The sequence below is a fragment of the Aphelocoma coerulescens genome (genome assembly GCF_041296385.1).
Source record: "Aphelocoma coerulescens isolate FSJ_1873_10779 chromosome W unlocalized genomic scaffold, UR_Acoe_1.0 ChrW_unloc_scaf_3, whole genome shotgun sequence".
Taxonomy (NCBI): Eukaryota; Metazoa; Chordata; class Aves; order Passeriformes; family Corvidae; genus Aphelocoma; species Aphelocoma coerulescens.
The window spans coordinates 349,916-373,684 of record NW_027184082.1 but is presented as its reverse complement, the minus strand read 5'-3'; the positions used below and the strand labels follow the sequence as shown (position 1 = coordinate 373,684).

The window sequence follows — 23,769 nt, the reverse complement described above, 5'->3', positions numbered from 1 at the left end:
GAATCATTGTAGGAGCTGGTAGCCCAGGTTGCAGTGCCCCCATAGCTTGCATGCGCGCATTCACTTGGCGAAGGTCATGAAGGAGGCGCCATTTTCCTGATTTCTTTGGGATCACAAAGATGGGGGTGTTCCATGGGCTGACCGACGGCTTGATGTGTCCTGCTGCTAGCTGTTCTGCAACAAGTTGTTGTACTATCTTCAGCCTTTCGCCTGTTACTGTCCACTGCTCGACCCAAACAGGGTCATCTGTTAACCAGGTGAGAGCCCCTATGGGCGGCTGATCGGCAGCGGCCATCAGCATAAATGCTGGTCTGTGGTGAGCACAAGGCCTAGCTGTGCGAGGATGTCAGGTCCGATCAGGCCTTGTAGGGTCTGAGGCAGCTTCATAACGTAGGGGCAACACTCAATGGTTTGATTGTCCTCAAATTCTAGGGTAATTGGAGTCACACTTATTTGGGGGATTTGTGTTCCTCCCACCCCTACCAGCGTGGCTGCTGGTTTTTCCAGTCCCCAACCAGGTGGCCATACCGCTTGGTTGATTATGGTAACGTCAGCACCTGTGTCGAAAAGTGGCTGTATTTTGATGGCTTCTGCCCCCCTTGGCAGGATCACTTGCCGCTGAGGTCTCTGGGCCAAGTTCAATGTCCAAAACACATCGAACCCAGAGGACCCAAAAGCGTGGTCTCCGCGGACATTGTTGTTGCTGGTCCCCCCATTGGTCATTAGGGGAATGGGGACGATTTGGGCAATGTGACTGCCCTGCAGGATAGTCACGGGTGGTTGCAGCGTGTAGGCCATGATGTTAATTTCACCGGTGTAGTCGGCGTCGATGACTCCAGGGAGCACCACTACTCCCTGCCGGCTGGTTGATGACCACCCCACAAGTAGGCCACCCAGACGAGGGCCGTCTGATGACAGGGGGCCCTTGGCTGTAGTTTGGATCAGGGTGACCTGGCAGTCTGTCAGCGTGACTTCTATTGAGGTTGCCACATCCACTCCGAGGCTCCCTCGGGTGGCTGGCTGGTTCTGCTGAAGGAAACCACCGGGGTTGCACTCGACTCGTGGCTCTTTGGGGTGCTCACTTGTGTCCTGGTGCGTGACCCCACCATGCTGCGCTGGCCATTTCCCGCACGGCGGCATGCTATGGTGGCATGGGTGTCGGAATTGCAGTTGTGGCACCACACCATTTTCCGGCAAGTGCGGCTCATGTGCCCCTTTTCACCACACCGGAAACAGGCTACTCCGCCCGTCTGGGGACCAGGAGGTGGGCCAGCGGCCCTCGCCCCCTTTTTACTTTGCGCCCCTCCCGTCAGCGCTGTGGTGATGACTTGTCCCTGCTTTTGCAGGACATTCTGCAGTGTTGCGGTAAAAGCAGCTGTTTGAGATGGCTGTTCCGCACGGGTAGCATGTATGAGCATCTCATGTACACCTCCTCCTTGGGGCAGCGTGGCAAGAATTGTCTTAGTTTGCCTATTAGCATTTTCAAAGGCAAGTGTTCAGAACATTTGCTCTTGGAGCTCTTCAGAGAGCTCAGTTGCATCCTTTAAGGCTGCTGACAGTCGATGAACTGACCATATGGTTCTGACAGCCCCTGTCGGACTGCTGCATACGGGGGAGACTTCTTTTCAGGTACTGACAACAAGGCTTTGTGGGCAAGAGTTTGTGACAACTGATGAATGACTACAGGCATGGTCAGCTGTGTCACCGTCGCCCCGTAAGCTCCGCTCCCAGTTAGCATGTTGCCTTTGTGTCCCCTATGAACAGTTCCCACTCAGCCCGGTCAGCTCAGGACACAGTAGGCTGCGGGGGCCAGCCTCTGATATCGGAGGGATCAGAGGTCTGGCTCGTGGGTCCTTCCAAGGGACCGCGGCGATAAAGGCAGACGGCGGAGGAAAGGGGGCAGGCTCAGAGTTGGGTTAAATCCAGAAAGTTTATTGGCCCTCCGAGCGGGGGGACCTCAACCACCAGGGGGTGCCCAACTCAGTGCACCTGCCGATCTCGTGCAGGGGATTTTATGGGGGGGGGGGGAGATAAGGGGGGGGGGGGGGTACAGAACAACCAACCAGGGAAGGGAAGGGTGTGGCAAACAGAACGAGGGACACATAAGGGAACCAACTGTAACAGGGGAAGGGAGGGACTTCTTTCCCAGGACCAGTCACCTGGCCCCCTGGCTAGAACTTTCCAGAAGCCTGGGAGGGGTGCCAGAGTGACAGACAGGGTCCTGGGAGGAGACAAAACTGTCATATAGGGTGATTTTAATAAAACAGGGGGGGCGCCAACTGGGGTACACCAAACTTAAGGAACATAGAGGGGAGACCCGGACTGAACCAAAGCAAACACACTCCCACAGCATGTGAGCTTGGAGTGCATACAGTGGGTCTTGTGTGTCACCTTGATGTTTGCTAGCTTCTTCTTGTGCTAGCCGCTTCCACGTTCACTCCCAGAGCAGGAACTGTGAAGGGGTTAATAACAACTGTGCGATGCTAATGTAATCATTTGGACACAGGACATCTGCTGTAAACTGCAGAATGCTTCGTGTAGCTTCAGACTGCAAGCCATGCGTGGTGACTGTTTGCTTGGCTTGATGCAAGATCTTCCAGTCATGGGGTTCCCACTTTGCAGTGTCCCCTTGTATCTGTACAGGGCAAGCGAGGGCATTCACTGCTTGCCAATCACCCTCAATGATTGCATCACGGATAACTCCATTCCATCTCCTTCGCAATGGGTCAGTCTTCTCCGTCAGGGCTGATGGAAACGACGGCTGCACCTCCCCTCGCGGGAAGGGAAGGGCTGTAGGAACTGTGCCTGATTCTCCCAACGGGAACGTAGGAGCTTTGACTGCTAACTTGACTGGTGGGGCCACGGGACGCCACGGTGCTGATGGTGGAATATCACAAGCTTTGGACTCTAGCGCGTCTTGCCATGTAGATAAGTCAGCAAGCTTTTTGATTACTTCTTGCATCATTTCCTGGTGGTTCTTCCCCTCTTGGGGCTGACCCCCGGCAGGCCTTGTTGGCTTCGGCTCTGCAGACGATGAAACCGCAAAAGCTGCTTCATTGCCAGATGTTGCTCCGCTGTCCGGCAGAGGGGGGGTGCACTCTGCCGCTTTCGGCCGGGCACCAGGACCGCCTGTTTCTCCTTGGCCCGCCTGTGCCCCGCCCCCTGAGTCGGGCGGCTCTGCTTCCGCCTTCGCAGCCATTTCTCCCTCAGACGTCGGAGGGGTAACTTCCCTCCCTGCTGAGTCCAGCAACTCCCGCAGTGAGCGGACGGGTGCTGCTGTGCCTTTAATCGGTCGTTTCACTGCCAGCCCAAGGAACCGTGCAACCCTGGACTCCGCCCTAGTCTCTGGCCGCTGCTCCATAAGACCCCTGTCTGTTCTTTTCCCAGAGCCGCTACACCCGGAGCTGCTACTTTCTAAAGCCTCTATGGTGGCCACGGCCACTGTCCTCTCTGTTTTCATCTTTGTGAGAGTGCTAGTGACTGCCCTCCAGGTTAAGCTGAGAGCTTTAGCTTCTTTAGCTTCCTTTCCTCCCTCAATCGTGGACAGCTACAATTTGTATCCAACTTCGCCCCATGCTTCAGTTGAAAACAAAAGCGAAGTGTATTTCACACACCCATGTTCTCGGGCCCATGTTATCAGGGCATTCAGATCTCGGTCTTTCACAATATCACCTCTCATGGAGAGAATATTAGCTAGGAGTTGAGGTCCTGCCTCATAGTCCATAGCTTCTTTGCTGCGGGCACTTGCTCGGCCATGCGAAAATACGGTCTCCGGCCACTCGGCTTTGAGGTTTAGCTCCCGGCTTTACTCAGCTTTGGGGTTTATCCTCCGGCCTTCTATTCTGCTTCGAGACCGGGCCCCCAGCTTTACTCGGCTTTGGGGCCACCCGCTCTGGTTCCCCTGGCTCTGCCGCACCGATATGATGAAATTCGGAGTCTTACCGCGTTTAAGCGAACCTGCATGTAGCAAAACTCACTCAGGTCCCTGCCGTTCAGGCGCCACGTCTAGCAAGGGGGGAGGGTCCCGGGTGCAGGGGAATCCAGCCAGAGTCATGACACGAACACCGATACGATTTGAACATCGTGCTCCCCTTTTATTGTTCACTTACACCAAGTTATACTTTTTCAAAGTTCACGCCCCTTTCCCATGAAAAAGCCTCTAAGCAGCGGGGGAGCTGACCAGTGTATACCTTTTCCCAAGGCTGTTCAAGGCTGCCAGCTAGCAGGTGCCTTGCAAGCCTATCTTCAGCCTGTACCCCTGTACGTCAGGGGTACTTCTGCAACAGCCCTGGGATGCCCAAGCTCTCCTGGGGTATCCTATGCCCCTGTTCCACAAGGAATCCCTCTACACAAGCCAGGATGCCATTGGCCTTCTTGGCTACCTGGGCACATGCTGGCTCATGTTCAGCTGGCTGTGGACCAACACCTCCAGGTCCTTTTCTGCTGGGCAGCTTTCCAGCCACTCTGCCCCCAGCCTGTAGTGCTGTAGGGGGTTGTTGTGGACCCAAGTGCAGGATCTGACACTTGGCCTTGTTGAACCTCATATACTTGGCCTCAGCCCATCAATCCAGCCTATCCAGATCCTGCTGTAGACCCTTCCTACCCTCCAGCAGATCAACACTCCCACCCAACTTGGTGTCATCTGCGAACTTGCTTAGGGTGCACTCGATCCCCTCATCCAGATCACTGATAAAGATATTAAACAGGACTGGCCCCAATACTGAGCCCCAGGGAACACCACTCATGACCAGCCACCAGCTGGATGTAACTCCATTCACCATAACTCTCTGGGCCTGGCCACCCAGACAGGTTTTTACTCATTGAATAATGCACCCATCCACACCATGGGAAATCAGTTTCTCCAGGAGAATGCTGTGGGAAACGGTGTCAAAGGCTTTACTAAAGTCCAGGTAGATGACATCCACAGCCTTTCTGTCATTCACTAAGTGGGTCACCTTGTCGTAGAAGGAGGTCAGGTTGTGTGCATTGAGATGGATGCGACATGTACGATTCACACCAACTCCAGGCAAAAAGTATCTTTAATTCTACAAAGCCTCTTTTATACATTTTCTTGGCACTCGTGCTGTGTATCCATTGGCTCCTAAGTTACTACATTACAAATTATTGGTTACCTGCAACTGACACCCATTCTAAACCCAAAAACAGCCTCCCGCGAACAGCTGTGCATTCTTCTGTTGTTTTGGTTTCTTGCTTCTGTTGATGCTAAAATTCTCGTGGGTACAAACCGAATTCTCACGGTGTACTAGTTTGAAAACAAACCAGTGAGAGGCACCAAGTCAGAATAACAATTTAATGGAAATTAAAGAAAAGGAAAAGAAAGTAAAAGAAAACACTGACAGAGTCAAGATACAACCTGAGTCCCTATTAGGCAGGGTACTGGTAGCAGTCTGGTGGAATGGTGGCTGCAATCCTCTGAAGTGGTGATCCTGTAGTAGAAGGGGTCTGCTCTTCCTCAGAAAGTCCAGCGGTGGCTGTGTAGCTCCTGTCCTCTGGAAATCCAGTGGAGCCAGTATCTTTGGTGCTCAGAGTCCCAGATTATATCCACGATGGGATGCTTGGTTCCTCCCTCTGGGTGGAGCATCTCACAATAGGGTAATGAGTCATGAGGCCAAGTGTTGATTAGGCTCATTAACAGAAGATAGTCCGGAGGGAGTTATCTCTGAGTCATGCAGCAGGACAATGATGGGCCATTAACAGAAAGATAGTCTGGGAGGAGGAGGCAAGGAAAACACTGCCCCACCTGATTTCAACAGCTCATGAGGATGGTAATAGAATACACCTCAACCCAGGACACACGGGTACAAAGTGATTGTGTCCAAGTCGAAATCTGTGCAACTTTCAGTCCAGCTTTCAGTTCCCACAAGGTTGGTCAAGCAGGTCCTGCCTTTCCTAAACCCATGCTGGCTGGGCTTGATCCCCTGGCTGTCTTGCACTTGTCACATGATGGCACTCAGGATGATCTGCTCCATGACCTTCCCTGGCACTAAGGTCAGGCTGACAGGCCTGTAGTTTGCTGGATCCTCCTTCTGACCCTTCTTATACATGGGCATCACATTTGCTCACTTCCAGTTACCTGTGACCTCCCCAGTTGACCAGGACTGCTGGTAAATGATTGAAAAGGACTTGGTGAGCTCTTCCACCAGCTCCCTCAGTACCCTTGGGTGGATCCCATCAGGTCCCATGGGCTTGTGCAGGTCTAAGTGGTATAGCAGGTTGCTGACCATTCCCTCCTGGATTATGGGGGCTTCATTCTGCACCCTGTCTCTGTCTTCCAGCTCAGAGGGCTGGATACCCTGAGGACAACTGGTCTTGTTATTGGAGACTGAAGCAAAAAAGACATGAATTACCTCAAACCTTTCCTCATCTGTTGTCACTGTTTTCTGTCACATCCAACAAAGGATGGAGATTCTCCTTAGCCCTTCTTTTGTTGCTGGTGTATTTGTAAAAACACTTTTTGTTCTTTTACAGCAGTGACCACATTAAGTTCTAGCTGGGCTTTGGACCTTCTAATTTTCACAACATCCTTATAGTCCTCCCAAGCTGTCTGCCCCATTTTTCAGAGGTGGTATGTCGCTGTTGTACCGGGGACGGCAAGAAGAACGACATAAATCCAGTCCAGGATAAAATGGGATTATTTAATTAATTACAAACTCGTTTATATAACTTGGTTCGCAAGAATGGCTCTAAGGCTATTGGTCGCTGCACCATCCACCTCTCAGAGTGATTGGCTGAATGCTACGACACCCATTCCAAAATATTTTCTTCAGTGTACCATAACAAGACTGCAAAACAAGCTTGCACCTGTGAGATGAAGTCTTGGTTTACAAAAACCTCAAACTGTTTTCAGCTAGCCTGCGTGAGAAAGGCAATACTTTCACAGGATGCTGGCAGAAAGCTGGAGAGTTTCTCTGCTTCTAGCTTTCCATCATCCACAATTCCCCCTTTTTATTTAAGACCAAAAAGGTAGCATTTGTAATCCTCTGCGGGATCCCTTGCAGCAAGGAGAACAAACACAGCATAAAGGATCCATTTCGTAATGGCTGTTACCAAACTGAATACAAATCAGATACTGATTTAAAGTGGGCAGAGAGATTCTCCAGCAGTGCCACAGGAGATACATCTAGCGAACCCAATTATACATCCAGTCATTAATTCTAAATAGACTTAAGGGCTCTACATCAGTTACTAATTCTAGATAGCCTTAAGGGCTTTAACATTCTGACTCCATAACAAGAGAAAACTTAAAAGTTCAGTCTCTGCTTGTAGAAGGACCATCTGACTGATGGTCAACATCTTGGTCATCATCAGAAGGATCATTTGGTTGATGATCTACATTCTGGTCATAATTTGGAGGTTGCCTGTTCTGCTTCTGGTGCCGCAGGTCAGGGCGAACGCATCTTGCAGGTAGCCACCGTACCCCAGTATCTGTGGAAACGCAAGCATACCCACGACCCCAAGCAATAAGCTCACACGGGCCTTCCCACTTGTTAGTGAGTAGGTCCCATACCCAGACTTTTGCTCGAGGCAGGTGCGTCTCGCCTGAAGACTGCAATGAAGGAAAATGATTCAAAATAACAGGATTATTTGAATTTGGTGGCACTGTAAGATAATTAATTGTATATAAAGCTTTTTCTAGTCGACTCTGTGGGGTTTCTCCATGCATTCCCCCTTTTTGTTTCTCCAAAACACGCTTCAAAGTGCCGTGAGCGCATTCAACAATGGCTTGGCCAGTAGAAGAATGCGGAATACTCAAAGTATGGTTCACACCCCATAGATGCAAAATCTGCCGCATCTTCTGTGAGACGTAGGCAGGGCCGTTATCGGTTTTCACAGAAGAAGGCACGCCCAAGATTGAGAAAGCCAATTTCCAATGGGCAATGACATCACGGCCCTTCTCTCCACTATGAGCAGACACCCACATAGTTGAGGAGAAAGTGTCAGTAGACACGTGCACATACTTAAATCTGCCAAATTGAGGAATGTGTGTTACATCCATCTGCAAAAGCTGCAAGGCTTTTAGCCCTCTGGGGTTTACCCCTGATGGCAGAGGTGCAGCGAGTCCATTACAGTCAGCACAAGCGCTGACAATGTCCTGAGCCTCAGTTGGTGTTAAGTGAAACTGCTTCTGCAGGGTATGTGCACTTTGATGGAAAAAACTGTGGGATGCCTTGGCTTGCGCAATTTTGTCAGGCTGAGGTACTACCCACAGAGGGTTAGCTAGCATGTCAGCCCTAGCATTACCTTCTGTTATGAAACCTGGCAAACTGGTGTGACTTCAAATATGCAGAATGTAACATGGGCGCACTCGAGCTTGAATTGCAGACCACAAAGTTTTCAACAATGAAAACAGAGCCGCATTATTAACTTCTTTCAAAAGTGAACAATCTAAGCATTGGGTTATATCTGCTACATAAGCAGAATCAGTGACCAAATTCAAAGGTACCTGAGAGAACCGCTGAAAAGCCATGGCAACAGCCCTCAGTTCAACCAGCTGGGCTGAGCCTGACTCATGGCCTTCCAGCACCTGCCACTCAGATTCCTCCTTCCAGGTAACAATAGCTTTCCCAGATTTCCTGGACCTATCTGTGAAGATGGTGGGTCTTTGCACTGGCACCCAACTATTTTTTGGCCGCAAGGTGAAGCTTGTAGATTTTGTCAATTGCAGTAATTTGTGGCTGGGCAGATGATAAGCAATCTGTCCCGAAAAGTTTTGCAGCGCACTGTGCAAAGGAGCGATTTTAGTAAGGCTCCACTCAAAGTGTTCCTGCTGTACTGGAAGAGCAACTGTTGCAGGGTCCGCTGCCATTAATTGCAAACACCGTTGGCGGCATTTGATTATCAGACAAGCAATCAATTCAAACAGCGTGGGTACTGTCTTTTTTAGCTGATGAGGCAAGAAGACCCATTCCAGGATATGCAAAGGGTCGGGCCACTGTTTATTCCATTGAACAATGGTTCCTGTACAATGCAAATCTGGAGTGGTAATGAAAACAGTGATGTCAGTGGAGGGATCCACTCGATAAACCTGACGAGCAGAAACAGCCTGTTGAACCTCCTCCAGCGCTCGTCACGCTTCAGGAGTCAATTTCCGAGGTAAATTCAACTCGGGGTCCCTCTTTAAAATATTAAAAAGTGAGGAAAGTTGTGTCCTGGTTAGCCCTAAATAAGGACGTAACCAATTGATGATACCCAGCAATTCCTGAGCATCATTCAAGGTCTTAATAGAACCCGAGAATTGCACCTCTTGATGTCGTATAGTTTGATCCAAAATTTTGACTCCTAAATATTTCCAAGGAGGATGCTGTTGAACTTTCTCCGGAGCCACTTGCAATCCATAAGAATGCAGAGCAGCAAGCAGCAGAGGCTGTATCCTCAGCAGCTCGTCCTGGGTGGATGCTACCACCAGGATATCATCCATGTAATGGTAGCAGTATGCCTCAGGAAACTGCTCATGGACTCTGGACAAAGCTAGAGCGACATACCATTGGCAGATAGTCGGGCTGTTCTTCATGCTCCAAGGTAGAACCTTCCATTGATATCTCTGCGCAGGTTCGGCATTCTTAACTGCAGGCATGGTAAAAGCAAATTTTGGCTTGTCATCAGGATGTAAAGGAGTAGTGAAAAAGCAATCCTTCAAATCAATGATCAGGATTTCCCACCCTGTTGGGATCATGGTGGGTGAGGGCATACCAGGCTGCAATGCCACCATACTTTCCATCACTTCATTGATTTTTCAGAGATCCTGTAACAATCTCCATTTCCCTGATTTTTTCTTAATTACGAAAACAGGAGTGTTCCAGGGACTAGTAGAAGGTTCAAGATGTCCCTGTTGTAATTGTTCCTGGACTAACTCACGAAGGGTGACTAATTTCTCTTTTGGTAGGGGCCACTGGGGAATCCAGATAGGATTGCTTACTAGCCACCGCAAAGGCAGCGTAGGATACTCTGCGCCCTTCAGCACAGTGACTCCCATCAAAAATGTGTCTCAATCTGTACCCCCCAGGCTGCCAATACATCCCGCCCCCAGAGGTTAAGAGGAGCTGCAGCAACATAGGGCCGAACTGTAGCTGTTTGTCCCTCTGCATTTTTTACCACTACAGGCCATTCGCTTAAATAGCTCTGTGTGGTTCCTCCCAACCCTGTGATGGCTGACCCCACAGGGGCTAAAGGCCACATAGGAGGCCACGCAGAGAAGGAGATGATTGTCACGTCAGCGCCCGTGTTGATCAAACCTCGGAGCTGGATCTTGGGCGGCTGGGCATTTGGCAGGATTAGGGTACACGTCATCTGTGGCTTTTGGCTAGAGATGTCTGCAGTCCAGAAGATCTGTGGAAGTCCCATAGATCCAAAGCCACCATCTCCATGACTTCGTTGTTCTATCCTAGGAACACACGACTTTAAAGGCACAAGTTGAGCAATTCTAGTCTTTTTGGGAATAGTGATGGGGGGGTGGGTGTGGAAACCATAGCACAAATCTGGCCTGTAAAGTCAGCATCAATGATTCCTGGGTGTACAAAGATCCCTTGAATGGTGACACTAGATCTTCCCACAAGCAATGCACTAAATCCCTGACCTAGGGGTCCAAATGCATCCAAGGGAACCTTATAAACACGACAGGATTCTAAGATGACTGTTTCTGCAGTGTGCACATCCATCCCGGCTGATCCCTGGGTGCTGCCTCTAAGCTGGCTGAGTAGGCCTGTGTCTGTGCCATGCCCTGGGGAAGTATTTGTGTCTGAGCGCAATTCCCCCTTGCACTCCTGTTCATGTTTCCCTAGCGTGTCAAAAGTCGACCATTGGCATAGTACATAGATTCACAGTATTTTTCACAATGACCTGGCCTATCACATCTCTTGCAGCAAGCACCTCCCCTGTTCTCTTTCTGCTTCCATCTAGTCTGTTTCTGCTTGCTCTCAACCTTAGGCTTCCTTTTTCCACGATCAGAATTTACCTGGATAGGCCGCAAAACTGCAGCCACAGCAGATTTATGATCCCCAAACCCCACCTTAGAGCAGGTTTCAACCATCTCTGTTAGTGTGGGTTCTCCTGGCAAAGCATCTATGATCTTTCTACACTCATCATTGGCATTATCTCTTGCTAATTATTTGCACAACAGCTGCCTCACGGCCTCATCTTCAACCTGCTTCTAGAGGGCTCCAGCAATTTTTTCCACAATTGATAAAAAGTGCTCTCTCTGCCCCTGTGATATTTTCACATATCGTGTTTTAGGAGCAGCCATGTCTATGCTTTTTAATAAAGCTCCCATACCAATCCTTTGAGCCTATTCAAGGACCTGAGGATGCCAGATAGCTTGGACATCAGGATTAGAAAAGAAATAAGCTCCCATAAGAGCATCTACTGGAACTCCATGTCTGGGATCAGTTGGAGGCACCTACATATTCCCAGCTGCAGCTTTGTCAGCCATCCTTCTCCAGTTGCTCTCAAAAACTGTATATTGCCCAGGTTGAAATATCACCTGACTTAAATGCTTAATATCAAATGGAGAGAGCAGCTCAGTATTCAGCAGTCTAATAACCTGCATGACTTCAGGAAAACTGAGACCATATTGTGCCACTTTGGATTGTAAATCTTGGACCACTGTCCAAGCAATAATCTCATGCTTGTCAGGCTGACGCAAGTGAGGAAGGGCCTTCTGCACAGGAAAGGCTTGAATAACACCCTCCAAGGGTTCACTATCGCCCTGATCTACCGTTACTTCGCCTTGATCTACCTGTACACCACCTTGAGGTACTGTAACAACCTGCTCAGGTCCCTTTTCATCTTCAGGCACCCCTACTTTCTCTATTAAGTCCCAATCTCCCGCTTCCAGAGCCTGCAGTTTGACCACCTCCCAAAAACGCTTTGAGTTTTTTGGACGCAAAGTCACCTTACACTCTGGAAGTGTCCAAGGACGGTTCTGGGGTAGCCGTGTTACTGGTTGCCGGTGTATGGCCCTCGCCTCAGTGTTCCGCCATGGAGCAGGTGTTTCCTCAGTAACACTGCTTGCATCGTCGGGCTGGCAGGGTACGGGCGCCGGGCCAGCAGACGGTGTAGCAGCGGAGGCTGTAGACCATTGCGCGGGAGGTCGCGATGCAGCTACTCGCGGCAGTGCAGCGTGAGACGTTGTTGCTTGTGGCAGCACCGCTGTCCGTGCCGGCGCTGAGGCCGGGGCTGCCGCGCCGGTTTGCATAGCCAGCTCGGGTCGTCCTGGTGGGGGTCTGGCAGTGGCTGCCTGCAGCAACACCCCCGGCAGCACCGCCAGCTGCTGCGAAATGTCCCGCAGAGCCGCCAAGATATCCGCCATTAGCAGCTGCACTATCTGTGCCTGCGCCGGAAAATAGCCGGATGCTGGCGCACGCGCCGGATAGCCGGGTGCTGCAAGTGCTGGCACAGGGCACCAAGGCACCGTGTGCAGGCGCAGAGGCCCAGGGCGTCATGGATGCGCCCGGAAGCGACGCGGGCATTCCTTGCTGCGCCGCCGGGGCCGATTGTGGGGCGAGCGGCGGCACCAGGGCCGGTTGCGGGGGAGACATAGGGATGACGGGCCCTGCAACACTAACGGTAAGCGGCTGTGCAGGCATCTGTGGCGCGGAGGAGGGAGGGGGGCTGCTGGGGCGAAGGGTGTGGGCGCTCCGCCGACTCTTTGCGTTGTTCGGTTACCTTTGCGAGTTGTTCCGCAGGTGAGGGGTATTTTGGCATCACAAATTTGCATGGAGAGGGATAGACAGGAGGAACATAATCACGGGGCGAGGGATAGGATCCTCGTGCAGCCTTCGCGACTTTCTCAGTCTCCGATGGTATTGGAGGCGCGGCGACCGTACTGCCCGAGCTGTCCTGGGTCAGTCCCCCCTCAGATAACTCATCATCCCCTTCAGAACCTTCACCCTCCGACCCCTCAGAGGCTGGTAATTCTTTTCCGTCTCCTCCTGCTGTCCAATTTTGCATGATATCATATAGAATGCCCCACGTACGGAGCAACTTGACTACGCTCTTATCCCCGTACACAGTCTCATGAATTAACTTATCCCCTAACAGTTTCCAAGCTTCTAGGCTAAATGCAGTGTTTGGGTCTGCTGCAAATCCATGCTCTGCTGCCCAATTCAGCAGTTCACACGGAGCATCGTCACTTATGTTAGCTCCCGCGATCGTTATCACAGATTTGAAGGCAGAAAGTACCGTGCTTTCTTTTGAGGATTTATGTCCCATCTTTTCAGTTAAGGGTTCCGTCCCCGCAGCCCCCCGGGGGGGGGGGGGGGGGGGGTGCACGTACCTCCGAACGAGATGCGCGGCGTTTCGATTCGTCTCGGAGTTGTAAATTCAGTTGCAGTTGTAGTATGCGTCGCGGGTCACCAGATGTCGCTGTTGTACCGCGGACAGTGAGAAGACCGACATAAATCCAGTCCAGGATAAAATGGGATTATTTAATTAATTACAAACTCGTTTATATAACTTGGTTCACAAGAATGGCTAAGGATATTGTTCGCTGCACTATCCACCTCTCAGAGTGATTGGCTGAATGCTATGACACCCATTCCAAAATATTTTCTTCAGTGTACCATAACAAGACTGCAAAACAAGCTTGCACCTGTGAGATGAAGTCTTGGTTTACAAAAACCTCAAACTGTTTTCAGCTAGCTTGCGTGAGAAAGGAAAACTTCACAGGATGCTGAAAAGCTGGAAAATTTCTCTGCTGAAAGCTTTTCAGTATCCACATTGGTAAACTCTTTTTTCCTGATTTCCAGCCAAAGCTCTCTGTTCAGCCAGGCTGGTCTTCTTCCCCACTAGCTTATCTTTTGGCTCATGGGGACAGCCTGTTCCTGCACCTTTACTTTTCCTCCTTAAAGCACATCCAATCTTCCTGGAATCCTTTGCCTTTCAGGACTGCCTCCCAAGGGACTCTCTCAACCAGTCTCCTAAACAGGCCAAAGTCGGCCCTCTGGAAGTCCAAGGTGCCAGTTTTCCTGACCCCCCCCTCCTTACTTCTCTGAGAATTGAAAACTCTGTCATTTCGTGATTGCTGTGCCCAAGATGGCCTCCAACCATCACATCACCAACCAGTCTTTCTCTGTTCAAAAACAGCAGGTCCAGCAGGGCTTCTTCCCTGTTTGGCTCCCTTACCAGCTGTGTCAGAAGGTTCACTTCCACACACTCCAGGAGCCTCCTGGACTGTTTCCTCTCTGCTGTGTTGTATTTCCAGCAGACATGTGGTAAGTTTAAGTCCCCCACAAGAACAAGGGCTAACAATTGTGAAACTTCCAGCTGCTTACAGAATATTTCATCTGCATCTTCATTCTGGTTGGGTGGTCTATAACAAACTCCCCCCAGGATATCCACCCTGTTGTCCTTCCCCCTAATTCTTGACCATAAACACTCAACCCTATCATCACTGCCATTAAATTCTAGACAACCAAAATACTCCCTAACATACAGGGCTACCCCACCACCTCTCCTTCCTTGCATATCTCTTCTGAAGTGTTTATAGCCATCCATTGCAGCACTCCAGCTGTGCAAGTCATACCATTGTGTCTGTGATGGCAACTATGTTATAGTTTTCTAGCTGCACGATGGCTTCCATTTCCTCCTGTTTGTTGCCCATGCTGTGTGCATTGATGTAGATGCACTTCAGTTGGGCTAATTACCTTGATGCTTTTTTTGCATGGAGAAGACCTAATTCCTGCATGACCATTCACAGGTGCTTCTGAGATTTCTAACATCAATAATCCCTGCATACTTTCTGCCATATGGATCTTCATCCCCTACCTCCACTGATATGGCCGACCGAAGGACCTTGCTAGCACACTGTCCCTCAAGCAGTGGTGTGCCCCCCCAGGCTTATATCTATAGAGTCTGGCTTTATCCCTGTCCCTCATCCAATCTAGTTTAAAGATCTCTTAAGTAGCCCCGTCACTCCTGAGCCAAGATCCTTTTTCCCCTTTGACACAGGTAGACCCCATCTGTTCTCAGCAGGCTCAGGGTCATGTAAACCAACCCATGATCAAAACCCACAAAATTCTGCTGGCAACACCAATCTCAAAGTCAAGTATTCATCTGCGTGATCTTCCTGTTTCTTGCCCCATCCTTCCCTGCTACTGGCAGGACAGAGGAGAACACAACTTGTGCTCCAGGTCTCTCAACCAGTCATCCCAAGTCCCTGAAGTCCCTCTTTCCCTCTTGACTGTCCGCAGACTTCTTGTTGGACTTCATTGCTGCCCACCTGGAAAGCCAATAGTGGGCCATACCAAGCTGGGAAGTTTCTCAGTGATGTCCATTACCTGGGCCCCAGGGAGGTGGCACACTTCCCTATGGGTTGGGTCCAGTTGGCATATCCATCCCTCTGTTCCTCTCAGAAGAGATTCACCAATGACAACTACCCTTCCTTTCTTAACTGAGGTGGTTGTGATGCAGGGGGTACATTGCTCTGCCCTAGGCGACCCCTCCAACCTGGAGGAACCTTCATTCACATTTTCATTTCCCTGGTCCTCCAGTTGCAGAGCCTTATACTTATTGCATAAGGGTACCTGGGAAGGTGAGTGGAAGGGGATTTGCTTGACAGAAATCTGTTTCTACTCCCCTTCATCTCCAAGGTCCCTTCCTTCTGCCTGGTGGTGAGACAGTAGGGGATCTATTGCTTCTTGTGATGTGGACAGTGGGTGCATTTGTCTAAGGGATGAATGAGTACAGCTCCACCAGTCAATGTCCTCCTCAGCGTCCCTAATACTTCTTAGCCTTTCTACTTCCACTCTCAGCTCTGCCACCAGGCTGAGCAGATCATCCACCTGGTTGCACCTCAAAGTGCTGTTGTCTCTACTGCCATCCAATACCAGTGACTTCAGTACTCAGAAGTTACTCAAGATTTGGTTGGGCTTTTTATGTACTAGAGCTTTTAAGCCATATTGTTTAATACCTTTGTTTATTATATAGAGCAACTGATCATCACATTAGTATAGTTTATGTTTATCTGCATTATTGGGATATTTTATACTTTTAATGTTGTTCTGGTTTAACCCCAGACAGGAACTAACAAGCTGTTGCTTGCTCAGTCCTCCCCATACCCCTCATGGGGAGGAGAATCAGAAAAAATCTAAACCTTGTGGGTTGAGATAAGAACAGTTTAATAATTGAAACAAAATAAAATATAACAACAACAACAACAATAATAATTGTAATGAAAAGGAGAGAGGAATAAAACTCAAGAAAAACAAGTGATGCACAATACAATTGCTCACCACCCACTAATCAAGGCCCAGCCAGTCCCCGAGCAGCAATCAGTCCCTTCTGGCCAACACCCCTGTGAGAGACTGGGAAGACTGATGTCTTGAAACATTTTTAGGTGTGTATTTGAGGGGAAGGGTCAGGTCAGGCCTTGCCTTTGGTGAGATGCTGCACTGCCCTGCACCCCCCACCCCTAGAGCCTGTATCCCAGCCCTGCAGTGGCTGCCAATCACTGGCACACCAGAGGCAATGCTCCACACCCCACCTCTGGAGCCCCTAACCCAGCTCCTGAGTTGCCAAATGACTGGAAGTCCCTCCTGGGGGAAGAGCCCAGGCTGAACATGCAGCTAGCATGACCCTACCTCCTCTTGGAATTTCTATCTGAACACTGCTGGAACCAGGAGTGGTAGCTATGTTTGTTCCTTTTTATATCTTTTCTGTCTTTCTCTCTTTCTTTTTCTTCTTCTTCTAATTCCCTCTTCTCTGAATTTTTGAGTAACTTAAAATCGAACAGGCTTGGAATTTGCTAAGTTGAATGGGCTAAGTTAATGCTTTGGGAAGTATTTCATATTGATTGAATGCTGCTCTAAACCTTTTGCCAAAAAGTTCTTTGATTTTCTACAGTTGCCAGTAAAGTTGTTTTTTTTTTTTTTTGACCCCTTGAGAATATCTTGTTGGTATTTCTCCCATGTCTCTAACTCAGAGTACATGAATGTCGGAAGCCGCGGCGGGACGGGGAGCTCGGATCCCCGGCGGGGGGAGAAAAACAGACGCCAGCCAATATGGTTGAAAAATACACTCCAATTTATTAGCAGTCTAAAGGCACTTATATAGTATACCAGCTTGTTAGCTCCTAAGTGGCTTAACACTTATCAGGACATATTTCTATTTCTACACAATTGGACTACGTTGGCAGTTTTCCACAGTCTTGTTATGTTCAAAAAAATTTTGTCCTTGCCTCCCTTATACTCCTAGATATCACACCTGCAAGTACGTTACTCCCTGAAATTTCTCAGGCTGAAACTGTTTAGCTTTACACCAGAGACTTTCCCACGGAAAGTGTCTCACACACACAGGCCCAAAAACCTCCAGCTCAATAGCTTGCACAGTTCTTTTATTGATCCCAATAATTCTATTCTCCAACACATGAACAATTGAAAGTCCTTTTAAAAGTGTCATTGAGCAAGGTTTTTTGGGGCCTTACATCCTCCCAGTTTATATGCTGGGCATGCATTCCATGGTATGGAATATCCCTTAGACCAGTTCAGGTCACCTGTCCTGGCTATGCTCCCTCCCAGCTTCTTGTGCACCTCCTCCCTGGCAGAGCATGAGACATTGAAAAGTGCTTGACTCAGGGCAAACACTGCTCAGCAACAACCAAAACATCCGTGTGTTATCAGCATTCTTCTCATACTGAATCCAAAACACAGCACTGTAGCAGCTACTGAGAAGAAAATTAACTCTCCCAGCAGAAACCAGGACAAATGTTCAGTCATAGCTTAACTTAATAGGTACTTGCAACCATGTCAATCAGTAAAATTAAGATTTCTAAAATTTTAATATCTAAAAAAGTTTACCAGAATGTTATTGACACAGTAGATTCAAAAATATTTTTTCTTTTTGTTTCCTGCTGTTACTTTTAACATACACACTTAGCATGCATTATGCTAAGGATACAGCCTATTTGTGTTTTTAAATATGTTGTTTCAGACAGTAGATAGCACACACAAACTTGGAAAAAGGTACAGGCATTCTACAGTCAAACTGCATGCACAGTGGAGCAATCAGAAGTTGTAGAATTTGTGGGGGAAAAAAAATTCTGTTTATTCATTTTCGGATCCTCCCAAACATATGAACAAACCAGATTTTTCCACCACACAGCTCTGCTTCATGTTTGAGACTTTGTTATTACTCTATCAAGAAATGGAAGGTTCAGCATGCTTTTTTTATTGCTTTTCCACCTCCCTAGGTCCATGGTCTCTACCGCACAACTGGTGCTAGTTTTGAGAAAGCGCAGCAAGAGTTTGCAACAGGAGTGATGTCCAACAAAACTGTACAAACTGCTGCAGTCAACGCCGCATCAACAGCAGCAACCAGTGCAGCTCAGAATGTGTTCAAGAGTAACCGAATGTAGAGAAATATTAAAAAATCACGACAGTTCTCTTCCATTGTACTTTATTTTCCAGTCACTTATATTTCCTAAAACATATATCAAAATACACACAGCATGTTTGTTTCTTCTGCAGCAGTGCATAGGTAAAATGGGAAGTGTTTGTTTATTTTAGAATAAATTTATTTATTTTAAAAAGATAACCATTCTCTGTGCTTCTTTAAAATGTTCCATTTTGGAATAATAAGCTTTCCTTATTTAGGGAGGGTAAGTAATTTCAACAATTGGCCTGAGAATTAATTGTGGTATATAATGATCAAATAAATATATTAAGAATTTGGAGGTTTTTTTAGTGGTTCATTATGGTATTTTTTTTTAGCTTCAGGAAAGGACTTTAGCTCAATTTTTTCTTTTTAAGAACTGTTTTCCCTATTTCTGCTATAAGTGGGGTAGACTGAGAGATGTAGAAGGTTAGGTTTGGCTACACTTTTGCAGTTTCAGCAGCTGCTGGAGGACAAATACAAGTGGGATAGATATAAATTATTTTCTTGGGATTTTTTTTAGGATAAGTCTTGATATAAACCTGTAAGTTTGCATGAATACTGTTATCTGTACTTGTTTAGTCTTTTGGTCCGGAATTTGCCTGCACTACGTTATAGCATTTGTTTGTATCTATTTTCATGGAGTATTCTCTACCTGTGAGGAATTATTATAGTGTAGAAACATTCTCTGTAATAGAATGTGTAATGCAGTATATAGTTTAAGGAAGTTAACTGATGGTTTCAATCACAGAGCTAAATTATTATATATTTGTTATTTTTAATTTCAGTATTCATGTCTTGGGGTAGTAATTTTGTTGGAAAAGAAACAAATACTGACCTCTAGAACACCAGTTTCATGCCACACTTCCCTCTTACATGCAGTGGTATTTTTGTTGTGTTTGGGATGTGTAGATTTGTATTTAACAGTGGTAGTAAATCTTTAGCCTTATCAGTCACAATGTTTACTGATTGTCCAAAAAATCTAAATATACAGTGTTTCATTTTCTAAAATCAAGCGTTTTAAGCAATGGCATTTAACAGATACATGCTTTCATTTTAATGTAACTCAGCTATTTCTGTGATTTCATTTAAGATGGGGGAAAAAAGTTTTTAAACTTTTGAGTTAGAAAAGTGAGAAATCTTCATCTTCCACAACGCTAATTTTAGCTCATTGAACTGGAGGCCTAAGAGGTTAAATTGATGCCATGGAACTGAACAATCCATAATGGTGCATGCTATCAAAATATTCTAGAATTGAACCAGGTCTTTCTATAAAGTGACGTTTCTCTTCTTTGAAGGCTATTTGATATTCTTGGATTGCCTCATGAGTCTTATGCACAATACTTGGGCTTTTTTTTAAAACTCTGTTTTAGAAAATTAAAACAGGAAGGGACCCCATCCTACAACCTGTATAAGTACGCACTGTAGCTGAAATGAATTCAGTTCTTAAGGTGTATTACCTTTAGTAAGACTGAGCATAAAATTCTGAGGCCCCTCTATGTTCTGAATGTGAACAGACTTTCATAGATTAATTCTTTTTCACTACATTGTATTTATAATAGCATGAGTATTAAAAAAAAGGAAACCTGTAGCTTAATCCCCTGATCAGGACTGTACTGTTAGCATGAAGTTCCTATTAGTATGCTTTCTTTTACCAGTTTCTTTAAATCCACCTTGAATTTGGATAAATGTAGTAGTTTCACCTATGCTGAAGTTTATATTAATGAATATACTTGCTTCTAAATATTCTCTGCATCATGAAGTTAAAAGTAATTTAAATATTCTCTGTAATAGAGACTCTAAAATTCTATGCTAGCACTAAACTTAAATTTGGGTGGAATATTATTAAATGCTTTCCAGACAGAAGTCACAATTTTCTGTTGAGATCAGGCATCACACCTCTAGCAGCTGTATATCAAAATTGTTCTTTTCATAATCTTTTTTATTTAACTTGAGGCTTGTATCTAGGAACTGTACTATGAATTACTTTTGAATTTAAATTTAAGCAATTCTCTTGGATATCTTTTGGATATGAATCCCAGGAACATCATCCTTGCAATTTAATTTAAGTTCTAAGATTACATAATACCATACATTACCAGAATATATTATGAAAGAAACATTAGGAATAAAACCTGAATTTGACAGGTAGATTTCCCCCCTTCCCCTCAAATGTTTAACTGTTCATTGGGAAAACATATTTAATGTTATATATATATAGGGATTGTTGATTTGTAATGTCATGGGTTGAATGTACAGATTTTAACCTCCTAAGTGAAATTCAAGGTTCAGTTACATGTGAATTATTTAAACCAGAAATCTCTGATGCTTTGCAGCCCTAAAGGGAGCGAGATGTTTGAGTTTAGCTTTGACAACAGATGGCTAATACTTGTTAGAATATTTTGTACCTAACTAAAACTAGATTTTACACTCTTATTAATTAATCAGAGTATGGTGCCCGCTTGTCATTTTGTAGTACTGTGAAAATTGAGTACATAGTATGAAGTTTAAACACTGGAATGTCTGTAGTCATTGATCTGTAATTTAGGAGTTGGTTTTATTTATCTGGGGGATGTTTGTATATTTTGTAAATTACTAACAATGCTCTGCCATCCTGGTGAATGTCATAGTTCTCTACAAATGCACTTCTGTCCTTCTGTTGTATGTCCGAGTAGTTCAGAAGCTTTGTATATTTATTGTATTAACCCAGTGTCATAGAATAAAAAAATATTTCTTTTTCTGAATGTTTGATCTGTATAGTTTTGAACAATATAGGGATTTTTCTTTTGAAGGTCAAGATAACATGCAGGGTGGATGATCTATGTACAAGTGCTCTCAGGGACATGGTGTGATTCTTGAGTGTCCTGCATGGGGCCAGAATTTGGACTCGATGATCCTCATGGGTCCCTTCCAACTCAGGATATTCTATGATTCTATAAATTATAAAAACCAAGTGAATAGAATATGCAGTAGGAACAGAACAGGACCTGTAAATTTATTTTATATGTATACCCACAAAACAATAGTTATAATTTCTAGAACACTACTGATCATGTAAAACAGAGTTAAAAGGCTCAACAGTTTATAGTAAATACAGGAATAATTTATTGCCTACATATTGTATAGAGACATGAGAACACTGCAGTTTCATTGGCAGATGTTTGAAAAAGTTTTCCTGAAGTCTTGGTTTATCATACCTCATTGTCTACATACAATCTGTGTCATTAGGAAAACATGTGAATATGCCATGAGAATAAAATTACTGCCTTCAGCTACAACAAGCACAGCTTTCCATGTCAGAGAAGCTCAAACAGTAGTTTGAATTGCTAGAGTCAACCTGCATATATGCAAGCACATCTACTTTCAGTGAAGGAACAGTGTTGTGTCCCTTGCTTTTCTCTACTAGTACAGTATTTAATTTCTAATTACAGCTTTGGGTAACCACACTGTGATTTAACACAGCAGTCACAAAGAACTATCCAGGAATATTGATTCTAGCAGAGCTACAGGTCAAAAAGTCTCTGGAATTTGCCTGAACTATCAGGATCAAATTTCAGGTTTACAACCTTTACGCATTTGTAGTGCAGGGAGTATTCTTCTTTCTGCAGCATTAAAATAGGCTACTGACCCAAAATAAAAGGACCATCTCTTTATGCTTCTAGTGTCCTGTAGTTTGTTTTTCTATTCTCTCCCATGAACAATCATTGATGAACACTAGTCAGAAAATTGGAAAAGGAAAAAAGAATATACAAATATTTTACAAATGCTTTATGATAGTTCATAATAAACTAGATTTATTTATTCCCATCGTTAGTGCACTTTAAATATGGTTCTTGCATTCCTAGAAGAATGCTTGGAATTTGTGTGAATAAGGATGGTGACATAGGTAGGCAAATATAAATAAAATATAATCTAAGACACATATGAATAAAGAAATTGATATCCCAAACTGTCAGATATGTGAACAGCAGACTCTTGAATGGGTCTAAATTTGGAGGGAAAGAACAGCAGTATAAATAAAGTATCAGCCTGAATCTTATTCAAACCCAGGTAAATAATTTTTACCACTAGAATACACTGTTAGTATTATCAAGCCCACAGCAGTCTGCATGACACTATCAAAAACCTAAACCACTCTGTTATTTACTTAGAATCATGGAATCATAGAATATTTTGAGGTGGAAGGGACCTACAAGGGTCAACAAGTTCAACTCCTGGCCCTGCCAGGAACACCCCAAAAATCAGACCATGTGTCTGAGAGTATTGTCCAAATGCTTTTTGAACTCAGACAGGCTTGGTGCTGTGAACACTTCTCTGGGGAGCCTGTTCCAGTGCCCAACCACCCTCTCAGTGAAGAAACTTTTCCTGATATTATTGTTGTTTAGGAATGGTACTCCCCAATTTAGTGCTCCCACTGAGACTCTCCAAGCCATGTGCTGCTTGCTCACTCCCCCTTCCCCTTCTGTTGCAAAATGAATCGACGACTTCGGTGACTTAGGTGAGGAGAGACATTGCAGGCAACCGATACGATTGATATATGCAATCTCCGTTTATTAGCAATACAAAGGCACTTATATAGAGTATTGAATACAAGCTTATCAGTTCTTTAATTAGTTGAAACTTATAAAAGCACATTCTGACCTCTACATAATTGGGTTAGATAAAAAGACTACATTTGGCAAGCTTCTTATTGTTTATGTTTTGTCTTGAGAGATCAAAGCTCTTCCTCCCTTCTTAGAGATGGTCCATCTTATCAGCACAGCTGCACCTCTCAAAACTCCCTTCTGGTTCCCAGGTTGGTTTCTCACACAGGGATTTGTCTCATGTAGAATTTTTTTCACACAGGCCTTTTTACTTGTACAGTTGGATTATTGATCCAATAATTCTATCAATGAGCCATGTCCCTGCTCCTCTAACCATTCTCCAATACCCTTCAATGGGCTGGAGAGGAGAATTGGAGTGACAAAAGGTAAAGATCACGAGTTGAGATAAGAACAATTTACTGAAAACAGCAATGAGATAAGAAAACAAACCATAACAGCAACAATAATAATAACAAAAGTGTACAAAAGAAAGAGTGACTCACATGCAAAATGCTCACCTCGAAGGTCAACCCAACTGCAACCACACTGCCCCAACTGCTCCCTCCATCTTGGGACCAGTGCCACCCCACCACTCCCTCTGCCTCATGACCAGTGTTACCCAAACCACTCCCTCCGGCTCAGAACCAGCATTGCCCCACCGCTCCATCCACCATGCTTGCACAACCAGAAGGAACCCCTTCTCCCTGCAAGAGTCCCTTTCCCCTGCCCCCGGAAATGACGAGGTGGTATAGAATAAGCTCTGGGTCCAAGCCATGCTCCCTCCTGGCTACTGCAAAAATTA

General features: G+C 46.1%; 1 protein-coding gene and 1 long non-coding RNA gene across 2 annotated transcripts in view; one reads left to right on the top strand and one right to left on the bottom strand.

Annotated features, from left to right (window-relative positions):
* Positions 1-21,128, top strand: part of LOC138102849 (secretory carrier-associated membrane protein 1-like) — a 228,557-nt gene extending 207,429 nt beyond the window's left edge. Inside the window, exon 9 of the mRNA XM_069000598.1 lies at positions 18,203-21,128. Coding sequence (XP_068856699.1) covers positions 18,203-18,367 — 165 coding nt within the window. The 3' untranslated portion in view covers positions 18,368-21,128. The remainder of the gene's footprint in view (positions 1-18,202) is intronic.
* LOC138102850 (uncharacterized) lies at positions 6,636-12,578 on the bottom strand. The gene is made up of 2 exons (XR_011147584.1): positions 10,254-12,578; positions 6,636-9,585 (listed from the first exon to the last, which is right to left on the bottom strand). It is a non-coding gene; the product is annotated as an uncharacterized lncRNA (long non-coding RNA).
* Positions 21,129-23,769: the final 2,641 nt, after the last annotated feature.